Source organism: Nanorana parkeri, unplaced genomic scaffold (assembly GCF_000935625.1).
Source record: "Nanorana parkeri isolate BGI_ZX_2015 unplaced genomic scaffold, ASM93562v1 scaffold593, whole genome shotgun sequence".
In the NCBI taxonomy this organism is placed as follows: Eukaryota; Metazoa; Chordata; class Amphibia; order Anura; family Dicroglossidae; genus Nanorana; species Nanorana parkeri.
In genome coordinates this window covers 599,123-614,164 of record NW_017306861.1, presented here as the reverse complement: position 1 = coordinate 614,164, position 15,042 = coordinate 599,123, and the positions used below count along the sequence as shown (strand labels likewise).

The window sequence follows — 15,042 nt, the reverse complement described above, 5'->3', positions numbered from 1 at the left end:
GGGGGGGGGCGAACAGAGGGACACGGGGGGAGGGGGGAAACACACTATAAGAAGTACCCCGGGCAGTTTATTTAACCCAAGCTGCCCAGATAAAGCAGAAAAAAAGAAATTCAACCTGGAAGCTCACGGATTGGATACCAATGTGCATATGTATGATTTTGTTTCCTGCGATCTACAATTAAATTAGATTGTATTGATATTAAAAGGTGCATTGTGAGCTGTAAATGTGATTCTTATGCATTGTAGGGAGAAGAAGGAAAAGCGGGCATTCCTGGAATAAGAGGAGAGAAAGGAGAGAAGGTAATAAAAAGAAAATTATATTATTGTTCTTAATTTTTCACAGAATTTATATAGTGCCAACACTTTACACAAGTGGAGACAGTACAGTTACAATACAATTCAACACAAGAGGGTTAGGAGAGCCCTGTTCATGAGAGCCTACATTCTAAAAGGAAGTACAAGTGTTACAAAACGTTGTAAATGAGTTGACGGAGAAAGAAAAGTTCAGTTGTTGGGTATGGGTGGGATAGGCTTTCCTGAAGGAGGTGATGGGAAAGCTAGAAAGAGGTCTCGGGAGGAGTGGAGACAACACTATAGGTGATAATTTGAGGTGGATGATGCAGCTGGGGGCAGAGTTGTGGATGGCTTTATATGTTGTTCTTAGTATTTTGATTCTTTTTTCATTGGGTGATCGAAAGCCAGTGGAGGGATTGGCATAGACGGGTGGCGGACGCTGAGTGGTTGTTAAAGTGAATGAGTCTGGCAGCAGCATTCATGATAGTCTGAAGGGAGCCTGTGATTAGTGAGAATGGAGTTGCAATAGTGAAGACATGCGAGTCAAGCGAGTGAATAAATAGATTGGTGGTGTCACAGTTTAAGAAGGGGCATATTTTGGGCATGCTACAGAAGTGAAGATGGCAAGATTTAAACATTGATTGAACGTGGGGCCTGAAGGAGAAGTCGGAGTCCAGGACCTAGCACACTGGTATGAGGGGGGTGACTGATAGTTGTGTTATCGATCTTGATGTAAAATTCGGAGAAGGGGGCATAAGGGGGGGATTTTTATATTAGATTTTGAGCTCGGTTTTGGAAACATTGATTTTTTTTGGTCTGACATCCAGGGCCATGCCTATAACAAGGCAGCCTGAAGCTTTTGCCGCAAGCTGCATCTCTTTGAGTCATGTTTCTGACCAAAGCTTCCCATGTTGCTAAGATTTCCTAGCAACCTGGGACGCTCTGGCCGGCATCCCTTCCAACTCTTGGCAACCTGTGAGGTTACTGGGTGGGATGCCTGCCAGGACATGCAGAAGCAGAGTGTATGCACTGTAAAAAGTTTTTGCATGCTGAATTTGCATGCATTTACTTTCAAGTCACTTCAAATTAGTCTTTTTTAATAGTGCAGCACATTTAAAATACGTGAGTATGCAACTCGAATGTGTTCTACTGGGAATGAGCCCTTATATTCAATCTATGCTTTGCCCACGCAGGTCAAGAGAACATGTTCAGTTAACTGACCCTTCCCCAGCAGCACTTTCTCTCTTTTCATTTGCTTCCCAGCTGCTCCATTCAGCTGACAATAGTGAAATAAAATACACAGAACCTCCAGGTATGGGGAGCACGAAACTCATTTCTTTTCACCCATGTGACAGCGACGGTGCTTTCTGATTGGCTGTTCAGACACCCATTACTGTCACATGATGAGCATTCCACCCTGTGTAAGTGCCAGGGCTCAGTTCCTCTCTTCCCAGAAAGGAGAATTTGATGACATTTTGTGATGTTATGGATGAGCACAAAGAAACCGATATGCAGTTCCTATTGTTGAGATGGGAAATTATATAAAATCTGGTTGATCCCATTGATGATCTTTTTTTTCTTAGGGATCTTTTGGGCCCCCTGGACTAGCTGGCAGAGAGGGAGCCAAAGGAGAGAGGGTAAGGTTTTTTAATTAATAAACACTAAAAATTTCAGGACTGTTTTTTTTTCTTTTAGAAAGACAAATCTGTGTATCCAGTCTGCACATTTCCCAGGTTGTAATCGGTTAATCTGCTGGGTTCTAACCTTCTGAATTCTAATCACCTGATCTGCTGGGTTCTGATCTGCTGCTGGATGACAGAGTGTGCCCCCTTCCTGAGCTAAGACAGATGAAGCTTGCTGATACGCAAGTATAGTAACCAAGCCCACGGTGCAAAAATTTCAGCTCCTGTCCACTGGTCTTAGAGTCATCACCCTATGATCTACTGAAAACCAAATTAGATGGGTAGGAGTGTTGGGATATGGTTAATTCAATGCTATTTAGTTATAATAGACATGTTCAAACAGAACCAGATTTCCAATAACATGGTAACCAAAAATAATTCTTCCATCAGGAAACTAAAATACACTGCCTGGCCAAAAAAAAATGTCACCATCTTGATTTTGTGTTATGATCTGGCGTTGCTCCAGTAGGATCAACACCGTTATCTCTTCAAAATATGCTGCCCCCCTGAATATACTGAATGACCTGGTTTTCCATCAATTGATCATTGATGGCACATTGGGCATAATCCAAGACGACAATGCCAGGATTAATCGGGCTCAGATTGTGAAAACATGATTCAGGGAGCAAGAGACATCATTGTCACACATGGATTGGCCACCACAGTGTCCAGATCTTAACCCCATTGAAAATCTTTGGGATGTGCTGGAGAAGACTTTACACAGTGGTCCGACTCTCCCATCATCACTACAAGAACAATTAATGTAACTCTGGACAGAAATAAATGTTGTGACATTGCATAAGCTTATGGAAATGATGCCACAGAGAATGTGTGCCATAATCAAAGCTAAAGGCGACCCAACAAAATATTAAAGCGTGTGACTTTTTATTGGCATAGCAGTATAGTTTATAACTCATCAAAATGATAAATTTCATTGTTTCTGTAATAAAGGCACTAGGAAACCGCAGGTGAGGTTGGGGAGGGGCTTCCTCTCTGGTGGGCTTTCCCCTAACATGGCACTTCTGCCTGTGCCTCGTCCCAACCCAACGACTGTAGATCCTCAAATCATCTATGAATTGGAGGGGGGCTACTTTTGTTTCCCATGGTCCCTGTGTGTGTGTTGTAAAGTAGTCACCTCTCCAAGCTCACTCCCATGATGGACTACAATCTCATGTTTAGTTTACTAATTTCCATGGAGATTGTAGTCCATTCTAGAGGTGAGTTTGGAGCGGTGACTACTTTAGAACACACACAGCAACCATGGGAAACAAAAGTAGCCCCCCTCCAGAAGGAAGGACAGTGTCAGCACCAATTCAGAGATGATTTGAGGATCTACAGCCGAGTGATACACAAATAAGATACATTGTTGTTAATAGTTAAACTAGTATTAAGGTCTGGGCGTTTTTTGCCTTAATGCATTCACTGCATTAGGGTAAAAACAGCATAGCACCTTTTTTCTACCCCAGTCCCCCCAGTCTCCCCCACGCTTACCTGTCAGCTGCGATCGTCCCCGCTGCTGGTCCCGAAGCAATCCTCCGTACCCCGAACTTCTGGGTTGCGGGGGTGGATACTGATGACAGAGGAGCCATAGGCTCCTTCTGCCATCAATCAAAGAGGGAAGGGGCGTGGCCTGCCACAGGGCTGTGTGTGTTTAAGGACGCACACAGTCGCTGCGGGCACGAGCGCGCATGGGTGCCTCCATTAGAACGATGGTGGCACCCGTGCAGGGGGCGGGGGGAAGAGCATAGCGGGGACCCACTAGAAATTGAAGAATGAAGTACTTTTAAAGAAAAAAAGCAACATCCTCAAACAAAGGAGGGTCTCCATAAAGGAGAAACAAAAAAAAATGTGGCTTTAATATCACTTTAAGGTACTTGAATGCATTTTTAAGGTTCAACTCCTGAGTTTAGTGTCATTTTAATCCTAAAGTGGATTACCTAAGCCTTATCTTAACCCCAACATATCCTAAGCCTATCCTTAACACCTATTGTGACAAAAGGTATATTACACACTAATATAACCCAGGCATTCCTATTGATATGAAATGGAAACCTTTTGTGTAGCAAAATCATGCGCAGACGTGAATGAATTACGGCAGGGAATGAATTACGATTTGTCGAATGCCAGTTATTATTTCAGAGTTTGCATTGGACCTTCACTGTCTACATGAAAAGGATAACTTCTGTCTGTAGTTCTGATATTCTTGTATAACCCATAATCATTAACTTCCTCTCCTATTGCAATGTCAACTTTCAGGGCGACAGAGGTGAAAGAGGGGAGATCGGAGTCGCGGGACCTCCGGGACCGGCGGTATGAATATAGTTACTTTTAATGAAAGTCCGCAAACTTTTTGGAACAAACAGCTCATACCAATGTTATAAGTTCAAGTGAGGGGAAATGCAGACCAATATAAGTATTTTACAAGTTGCCCGGCAACAGAGAAGTTGAATTCATGAAGGAATACACTGCCTTGCTCTTCCAAAGTCAGCAGCGTGCAGTGTGCAATAATTATTAAGCCGAAGGAAGGAGAATACAAGTTAAATTGTCAGTGTCCTTTGTTTTGTGCAGATCTTGTGATATAGGGAAGTCCAGAGAGGTCAGTTTAATGTTTTAGCCCAAACCTTTTTGTTAGTTTTGTATATTGAGGAAGAGATAGGACCTCAGTCATGTTTCTATCACTAAATTGATCTGAAATCGAAGCACCAAACCAAAAGTTTTAATTTTTTTTTACCAATGCGAGATCTAATACAAGACTTTATAAAAGAACCATCACGTTACAGAGGAAAGAAGAAAAGCCCCTTTCACCAGGGCTACAAATATACAACAAAAGAATGAATACATGAATAGAGTGCTTGGTTCCACATTAGACATATGTAAAAAAAATAGTCAATACATAAATCACTGCTTTCAGTCAAAATGCCCGATTCAAAAATAAAAAAAAACCTTAATTCAAACAAAAAAAAACCATTTCATTAGAAACACAAATAGCAGGAGTTTTTTTGTTGTTTTATGCAGGGCTGGCCCTAAACTATTCACGGTCACTGAATAGTGGGTCCAGGGGGTGGGGGTTGGGCCACTGTCAGCAGGGCCAGATTTCCCACAAGGCCAACCAAGGCCCGGCCTTGGGGCAGCAAGGAGTAGAGGGGCAGCAGGGGCGTGGAACTCCTATCTCCCGATGCCTGGGACATGCAGTTCCCGGCGCCGGGTGGTTAGTTGTTTTCTACATTTAGCCCTGCTTTGGGCAAGCAGAGCTAAATGTACAGCGGGGAAGCTGCCGCTTGTTTTGTAGAAGTGATATCGGCGATGTCGTGGATGCCAGACAGAGCATCACAGGTTGCTAAGAGCTTTTAGCAACCTGGGACTCGGTGGCCACCCCCCTGACCGGCTTCAGGTGAAGGAGCACAGACTTTTAGATGTTTTGTTTTCTTTTTGATAGGTAACTAGTATATACATTTTTTTTATGTCATTGATTAGTAAGAGGGGGATAGGGGGAGCCCAGAGATCAGCTTTTACTTCCTCTTCTATAGATACAAGAGGATGTGGGAGGAAATCTCTAAAGAAAAGTGAGAGTTGTCAATGGTTTCCCCTTTATTCCTTTTCTAGCAACAAGTAAGAAAGTGGGATTTTCCCTTCTGTCCTGGTGTCCTGAGTCAACAGGACAGATAGAGAGGGTGAAACGGGAAAGAGAACCATTAAAATTTAAAAGGGGTCCTAAATCTTCTCCGATCTATTTAAAACTACGGAAAAAGTTTTGGCTTGGATACAATGTAACTGTTTATGGACCAGGAAATCTGAACAGCTGAATTGTTCCTACTCTCCACCATCCTTGGCCAGTTTTAGCCACCCGTGTCCTCCAACAACCTCAGAGCTTTATAGAATGTGGGTCAGCACATTAGTCTGGAACACGGCGTGTCCTGTACTGTGTCATGTTAGCAAAGCATTAGCATTTTGCAACATTCTCTGCTTTGCAAAAACTCCAAACATAAAAAATAAAGGGAAATTATACTGAGGACCCACATTAAAGTGTGCAACATTGTACATTTTAAAGAATGAAAGAACTTTGTCCTTAAAGCAGCATGCTGTAGGCGTGTCCTTGTCTGAAAAGGTTCATTGGGAACATGTACCAAACTGAGCTTGGGATGTAGGGAATTTCCAGTGTATGGTTCACAACAGAGGAGTATACAGTAAATCAGAATTGTAATTGTTTCATATTTGTGCTTTCGTTAATGAGCAAATTCCACCCGTACATGAATGTTATTTCATCATGGAGCGGGGATGTGTAATAAAAATAAATGAAAGAAGATCTGTAATTAAATATTATTGGAAAGTTGCTTAGGGTGCATTCAGAGCGGAATCAGAACCAAAAACGCAAGCCAATGGAGGAAAGTTGACTTGTATAGTCCATTGACATCGGTTTTGTTGCTGTACATTGCATTTTTTGGGTCATTTTTTTTTTTTTTTTATCTTTACACTAAGCTATGTAAGGTATAGGTTTTGCCTTTCCGTCAACACGAGTTAGCAGTTCACACCAGTGCGTTGCGCTTAAAAAAAAGTAGAACCTGTTGTACTTTTTTTCAACAGAAGGCAAGGCAGAACAAAGCAAGGAAACTCAATGCACTGGTGTGAAATGCCTTACAAATTTAAGTGGTCATGGTGGTGCCTAAAAAGTCTGTTTTGTTGTTTGTTTTCTGTTATATATATATATTACCTTCAATTCATATTCCAGCTATATAATAAATTGCCATAGTAAATCTTAGGATTTTGTGGGGAAAGGTTTGTTGTATTGAAAATTTGAGTGTGGTGTTCTAAATAATTGTCTGATTCTAGACCATTTTATTATCTTTATTATATTGTATAAGTCTATAGCTTTGCTAATGTGCTGTTGGGTTTTATTATAGGGACTAGATGGACCCAGAGGACCACCAGGAGCTCCTGGACCAGTGGGCGCCCCTGTAAGTTTTCATTTTTTATTTTTTGGATAGTTGGGGAGTAAATGGAATTATGCACCTAAAATCCCATAAGTGCATGTAAATCCTAATAATGAATTTCTCTTATTTTCACCCTTTTAGTCTATTAATCATACCAGGGAAAGTTTTGTTTTTTTATGATATTTGTTTGAAGTACAGAAAATACCTGTTGATCCTGCTCGAAATCTAGTGCTGTAGTGATGAGTGAACTGTCCAGGGTTTGGTTTGCTTGGAGGCTGTGCAACCCATATAGCCTCCCTAGTTGATAGAACGCTAGCGGTTGGGCCGCACAGTGTCATTGATTGCTAGGATGCAGGTGGCTAAACCACAGAGCGTCATTGGTTGCTAGCACGCAGGCGGCTAAACCACACAGCGTCATTGGTTGCTAGGATGCAGGCGGCTAAACCACACAGCGTCATTGGTTGCTAGGACGCAGGCGGCTAGACCACACAGCGTCATTGGTTGCTAGGACACAGGCGGCTAAACCACACAGCGCCATTGGTTGCTAGGATGCAGACGGCTAGACCACACATCCTTATTGGTTGATATGTTGCAGATGGGCGCACCATAACAACTAATGATGTTATGGGGTCACCTGCTTCTTAGCAACCAATGACACTGTGTTGGTCAGCCACTACTCAACCAGTCCTTTCAACTTAGGAGGCAGTGCGTCGGTTTGAACTCCCTTTCAGAAAGTAGGCAGGCTGAGAGCTAGGGATTGGGCTGATATATGGGAGTAGGAGGGGTCCCAAGTAACCTTTTTACCTATTTACTGTCTGGGAGGGGATTCTTTTTTTATTAGGTTTTTTAGGTTTCAAAGAACAACTGAAGGCTTCTGTGTTATGGTCTAAACACGTACCAAATCCAGTTACATAAGCTGCTTGTACATTTGCACAACCCTTGTAAAGTTAACTATAAAGTTCCTTTACCTTCCCCTGACTGAGCCAAATCCTCCTTCAGTTGTGTCTCACATCTTCCCCCCTCCCAGACACTACAGCTCACAGTGGATATCGGGGGTATGAATGCATATAGCCATCTTTAAGAATTTACATTCAAACATATACACCACAAATAATTGACAAAGTCCCATTATTACATCGCCCATGAGACAAAGGGAGTAGGGGGGATACAGAGGTATCAAGATATTCAAACATTACAGGCAGCCTCTTATCTTCCTGAGGAAGCTTTTGGCAAAACGCATAGAAGGCTGGACCCACGGCACATTGATGCAAGATTTCAGGATGCTTATTGCAATGACATTATAGGATGAATTAATGTTCTTGAGTAAAAAGATGTTTGGAAAATTGTTTATTATACAGTTGATGAATAGAATGTATTCGTGGGGTCCAGGGAGGCCTAATGCCTAAAGTCATCTTAGACCAGTGGTTCTCAACTCGTGGGTCGCGACCCAAAAGTGGGTCGCGACACCCTCTGCAGTGGGTCGCGGCGTCATGTCTGAATAGACCGGCCTAAGACTGAATAGGGAGGGAGAATTTGCGGTTCAGCCTGTGGAACCTCATGTCAAACTGTCCCCTCTCTCTTATATATATATAATGTTGCTGAATACTGCACAAGTTCTTTTGTGTAATAGTGTAATAAATTTAAATGTTTCAGAAATTAAATCATTTTTGGGTCACGCCTTAATGACCAAGGAAACATGTGGGTCCCGAGGTTACACGGGTTGAGAACCACTGTCTTAGACAATACTGTTTCGAGGGAGTTGCTGCTGATACACAATACAGTACCAGATGGATTATGCATATGTTTTATTACTTATATGCTATTTAATAACAAATTTTTTATAATAAAGATGTATTGGTAATATGATGTATCTTTCATGTCTAGAGTGACACCTTAAAAGCCCTATTCTTCCCAGTTTTTGTTACAATTTTATTCAGGGGTGTGGTGTCCGCTTCTTCTTGTTGGCTCAAAACCTTTTTTTACCGATTCCCACAATGATAAAATATATCGACTGTCTTTAGTGTAGGATGTGTTATTGTGGTAGGGATGCTGCAAGTTGCTCTGCGACAGAACTGAATGTACATCATGTCCATACTAAATAAATACATGTCATCATACTATTGGAAAGTGCTTTCAGAGAAAAGTAACTTGGATCTTCTTTTTCCATTTAGGGTTTGCAAGGAGAGCGAGGAGAAAGAGGCAGTAGAGGGGAGAAGGTAAGTGACAGCTTGTGACACGTTACATTTTATTCTGTATGTTTACATTTTGCAGGTGTTTTGCCATACTCTGGTAGAATATGCAATTTAGCAATATATACTACGTGGGCAAAAGTTTTTGGACACCTGACCTATCACACCTACAGTATATGAACATGTTCAGCATTTGTGATATCAGATACTGATGAGAAGACCTGGCCTGCAAGTGTTGTTCCAATCCACCCCAAAGGTGTTCAGTAGGGTTGAGGTCAGGTTCTAATGTGGAATGAGAAGAACTGGCCTTCAATCCTTGTCTCTATCCACCCCAAAGGTGTCCAATAGGATTAAGGTCAGGTTCTAATGTTGAACGAGAAGACCTGACCTGCAATCCTTGTCTCTATCCACCCCAAAGGTGTCCAATAGGATTAAGGTCAGGTTCTAATGTTGAACGAGAAGACCTGGCCTGCAATCCTTGTCCCTATCCACCCCAAAGGTGTTCAGTAGAGTTAAGGTCAGCTTCTGATGTTGAATCAGAAGACTTGGCTCACAATTGTTGTTCCAGTTTATCCAGACACTTGAAGCTGTTGCTTTGTCCTGCACTGGCAAAGCTCAGGTTCACTTTACGCCTATTTACCTTACTGATCAATGACCGTGCTACGAAATTTAACAGCATCTCCATGATGAGACTGAAGAGAGACAGTGGGCGGGAAGAAGCAAGAGCAGCAGTGAGTGGTTACAGGATCAGATTTCATGCAGCTTGTTCATGTTGAGTTGTATCACTCATTTATTGCACTTCAAATATGTGCCGTGTAGGAAAATCACCTTAAAAAAAGTTTTTCTGTATATTCTTCCTCTGCAGAAGGGAAAAAAGCCCTTAGCCTTTTGCTAGCAAAATCAGAGCTTGAGCAGAAACCAAAGTTTTTAAATATATATGAATGGTGTCAGCTTAATAAATAAAGAACATCATAAATAACATCACAAAAAGACACATACTGGTAACCATTGATGTCACTGATTGCCAGGAGCTGGGCGGTATGCTGGCCAGAGTGCCCAGGTTGGTAAGATCTGGGTGGGGAGATGTTTATGGCCCTTACACATCTCCCTACCCGGCTCTTAGCAGCTTGGGGGCAGGATACGTGTGACCATACCGCTCTGCCTGCCACCCTCCCATAAGACACAAAGTGAATTCCGCCTGAGACAACAGCCTCAGGCCACCTTATTATAGGGATGGCCGTGGTCGTCAGACATGACTGATGGATTCGTCAATTTTCTGTCCCTCCGTTAAAAACCCCAATAAACACACGGACTGCGCGACATGGATTTTAACGGCCACAGCAGCCCTTTTATTAAACAAACCACTTTAACAATAACCAAAGTAATAAACCAAATATACAAAAATAATACTTTAAACAAGGGTTTACCTGAGAAGGGGTCTTTGGGTGTCCGCCAGCCCAAAAAGGCCTCTCATAACACTCCATCCATGTCCCCAGCCGCACCACAACCAGCTCGAGGACACTTACTCCTTCTGGGTTCCCAAGGGGCCAGGCCCCCGCCCTTTACAAATCCGGACACCAACAGGGGGAAGCACCCGCTTAGTCTCTCCGTGTCTGTCTTTATTCGGTTGAACAGTCAGTATAAACGGGATAACTAGCAACGGGATAAACCTGCACATGGGCAGGGCAACATATAATGCAATAGGAAAGTTCCCCATCACACTTTCCACACTTTCCAGGTAGCACAAAAAAACTAAATAAACTCTTTCAATAACTCAGCATAAAAATGAAAGGTTTTGTAGCATAAACTTGCAAATAGATACAAAGCCACACTGCCACATCAAAACCCCCTTCCAAAGACTGGTCCCAAACTCAATGTCTCCTTAAAAAGAACCTGTCATCACATAACAAGGATAGGGAGAGGTTCTGACAGCAAAAGTGGAAATACACTTTAAGGAGGAAAGGGATACCATTTTTAACTTGAAAAGGTGGAACTGTTTTTTTTTTTCATGCAGACCAGCAGAAGAGGGTGCTGGGAATTTGTTTTCTATTACATTATACACAGTGGTATCAGTCAGTGTGACAATCTCTGGGAAATGTTGTACAGCGACATCAGTCACTGCGACAACTGGTGGCAGATGATATATAATGACATTCGTCTATGTGATTGTCGGTGAAGGATTATAGACAGTGACCCTTACTCGGTGTTGTGACTATATATACTGTAGCCTCAATAAGTGTGACAGCCTGTGGGACATTTTTCTACACAGTGACATCACTGACAGATTAAATGCAGTGACATTAGCTGGTGTGATATTTGGTGACAGATTTTATACAGTGATAGCACTTGGTATGATGGACGGTGAAAGGATTCTGCACGTCGTCATTATTTAAAGGAGAATTATGGGGTTGAGGCTTTTCCCCATAGTTCTCCTTAGGGTAACGGGAGGACACAAACTAGCGTCCTCCTGTCACCCTAGGCTCAGTATACCGCGAGCTGTAGCTCACTGTATACTGAGACGCCGCAGCTGAAGCAGATCCCGACAATTATGTCTGGATCCACCCAGCTGCGTGAGTGACAGCTGGCTCTGGCTATCTAGAGGCAGAGCCAGCTGTACCACCCCCTCCCCTGTCCATTACGCCAGTCAGCGCTGGCGGATCAGAGCGGGGAGGGGGGAATCCAGCCCCTCCCCTGTCACGGCAGAGAGCCGTGGCAGGATCGAGAGGTGAGCGAACGCCGGTATGTGTTCGCTCACCTCCCGATCTACTGAGCCGATCTGTGACAGTCTCATTGTCACAGGTCGGCTAAAACTATGAGGTGAGTTAAAAGCATCAAGCATAGGAATTAAATTGAACCATTAGGGATGGGCACCACACCCCCAATTAGAATTGTATACAAGAAAAGAAAAGCGGGGCTTTAAAAGTGTCCAAACCATACAAGACGTCCATGGTTTTGTATAAACGTATATTTAATACATAAAGACTTGGTTACAATTAAAATGTCATTGACATGATACAATGTTACATTGAAATCAAGCTACCTCCTTTTGGTGCCCATACATGTGTACATATATATATATCATTCATTAGTATAACATGGACTCCTTGAGTCCTGATTTCTGTAATAGTTGTATGATCCACTGTGGGCCCCATCTCCGATGCGTTTCGCAGCTGTATGTGCTTCCTCAGGGAGGTTGGAGGTATTCTAGGACATTACATCAAAATAGGTTTAAGTATAATGATCACAGATACCAAATTCTTAATAAGAGTAATAAGAAAATAAAATAACAATACAAAACCCACTTCATGTTCACAAAGATGGTGAGTTAAAAGCACTTCATAGTTCTCCTTTAATCTTTAAGAGTCCCTGGAGAGTACAGTGGTGGCAGTTGCAATGTTTTCTGTCATACAATATTTATACAAGTGTTTATCAAACCCAAACTTGATGCTTTCTGTGCACACAAACACAATATAATTAACACTTTTTTGGTAAAATATAAAAGATGAGGTGACATCGAGTACATAGATATCAAACATGCCAAGCCTTAAAAATCTGACATCTGTAAAACAGCGACAAACTTGTATGCGAGGATGGGGGCTTTAACTTTTTTGTTTCTGTTAGGGAGTATCTCACCGAAAATGAAATTCCTATTGCAAGGGATGCCAAAAATTATACTTGTATCTTAGGGTGCCCACACACCTTAAGATAATGGCGGGAAATCCTGCGATCGTACGATTATCGTAAGGTGAGTGGAAGCCGTGCAACCTCTACTACTGTAAGGTCGCACGACTTTTAACTTACGAACATGTTTGAAAACCCGCCGAGCATCGTACGATGTTCGGCGGGTGTGTAGCATGTTCGTAAGATAAAAGACGGACGTGCTGGTGTGCGCAAGCGCACACTGCCTGTTCGGCACTGCGGTCATCGGAAGCCCGACCCTCAGGGGGGCGCGGCTTGCGATCATTGCAAGTACGATCTGCCTGTCCAAGATGGGCAGATCGTACGTTTTCTTAATTATCTTACAACCATCGCAAGACAAAAGTCTTGCGATGGTTGTAAGTTGTCTGCCCAGCATTAGTGTAGACTTCTGGGAAAATCAGTCACAGAAGCAGGAAGTGACATTTCTGGGGGTGTTCCATACACCAATTGTGTACCCAATGCCCCCAGGTCACCATATTGCATTGACAGAGTTAGAACGTTATAGCAGCTACCTTGTTAAATGGCAATTGAATTTTTAAGAACATTAAATTACAAAATGGCTTGTGCGACAATTTTTTAAAAATATTAAATTAAAAAAACATTTAAAAATGAATATATTATAGATAAAGTGGAGTAACCCTTTAAGTGGATGTGAATTCGATTTGATCTCAGCAATAAAAAAATCTGACTAATCAAACGCGATCTTCTAAAACCCGGGATCGACACTTGCGATGAGCAGTTTCTGCGGTGTGCTGGGACTTAACTTCACACCGACCTAATTACACCGCAGCTCATCATCCTGGGCGATAAATTTCCCTGAATCTGCGGGGAGACTATTAGCTGGGAAACACATTAGTAAAATATGTTATGGAGCAGTCAATGTGATTAGCCGTCCTCCGCCTCTCCGAGCGTCCTCAAATTTCACTGAAACATTTCAATTTCTCATTAAACAACGGCAGCAGGGAAAAGAGCTAAAGTGCGCCGATTCTCCTCCGCCGTAATGGGATGAAGGATATATTATTATCGCAGAGGCGGCTATCAATATGGCGCTGTAACGCGGGGCCCCACTGAGCGCCGCCCACCTGGGAAATAATACATTGTAAATAGAATTATCAGCGGTTGGTACATTAATACGATGGGATACAGTGTTATTATCTGATGCGTAGTCATTAGGGGAAGTGATGGATTAGGATGAACAAGACCAGTCAGAAACACGCCACGGATAGTTCTTTCTTTATTTCCGGCACGCTTAGGCATTGTCTCATTAAACATTGTGAGTGGATGGGGAACCGTGCAAGGTAACGAGGAATTAACGGGAATGAAATTGGATGTTTTAACTGAGTATACAGCGCTAATGTTGGAAACAAAATATATGTGTGTAAACCCAAAGTGTTTTTAAGCTGTGATAATATCGCTAAAATGAAACAATGCGTGGAGTGTGAGACACAAATTACGGTCAATTATTATAGAAATAAGAGTCTATACTTGTGAAATACCCTCTACAGGGTTAAATATATTGTGACTTTATAAACAAGTATCAATCCTAAGTGCCGTCATTGTTACAATGAAGTAAATGAATCCATGAAATCCTTCACTTTTACAAATATTGCTTAAATCTTAAAGGAGAACTATGGGATCAGAGCTTCTCCCCATAGTTCTCCTTAGGGTAACGGGAGGACACAAACTAGCGTCCTCCCGTCACCCTAAGCTCAGTATACCGCGAGCTGTGCATGATCAGAAGTGATCAGAAGGGATTACTCGGATACATTTTATATTGTTGTCTGTAGAATTCATATTCTAGGCACATAAGATCAAATCAAATCCTCATCCACTTAAAGCAGCAGCCAACCAAAAATACAAATTTAATGAGTTACAAAAACAGCTTTTGTTGCAATATTAAATTTAAAGGAGAACTATGGGGTTAGGGCTTTTCCCCATAGTTCTCCTTAGGGTAACGGGAGGACACAAACTAGCGTCCCGTACAGCTCGCGGTATACTGAGACGCCGCAGCCGGAGCAGATCCCGACATCGATGTCGAGATCCGCCCAGCTGCGTGAGTGACAGCTGCCTCTGCCGATCTAGAGGCAGAGCCAGGCCTCCTCCCCCGTCCGTTCGGCCAGTCAGCGCTGGTGGATCGGAGCGGGGAGGGGGGAATCCAGCCCCTCCCCTGTCACGGCAGAGAGCCGTGACAGGATCGAGAAGTGAGCGAACACCGGTATGTGTTCGTTCCCCTCCCGATCTACTGAGCCG

At 42.7% G+C, this 15,042-nt stretch overlaps 1 protein-coding gene across 1 annotated transcript in view; it reads left to right on the top strand.

Annotated features, from left to right (window-relative positions):
- COL22A1 (collagen type XXII alpha 1 chain) overlaps positions 1-15,042 on the top strand; it is a 217,865-nt gene that overhangs the window by 60,923 nt on the left and 141,900 nt on the right. The window contains exons 12-16 of the mRNA XM_018562709.1: positions 247-300; positions 1,878-1,931; positions 4,233-4,286; positions 6,875-6,928; positions 9,076-9,120. Coding sequence (XP_018418211.1) covers positions 247-300; positions 1,878-1,931; positions 4,233-4,286; positions 6,875-6,928; positions 9,076-9,120 — 261 coding nt within the window. The remainder of the gene's footprint in view (positions 1-246; positions 301-1,877; positions 1,932-4,232; positions 4,287-6,874; positions 6,929-9,075; positions 9,121-15,042) is intronic.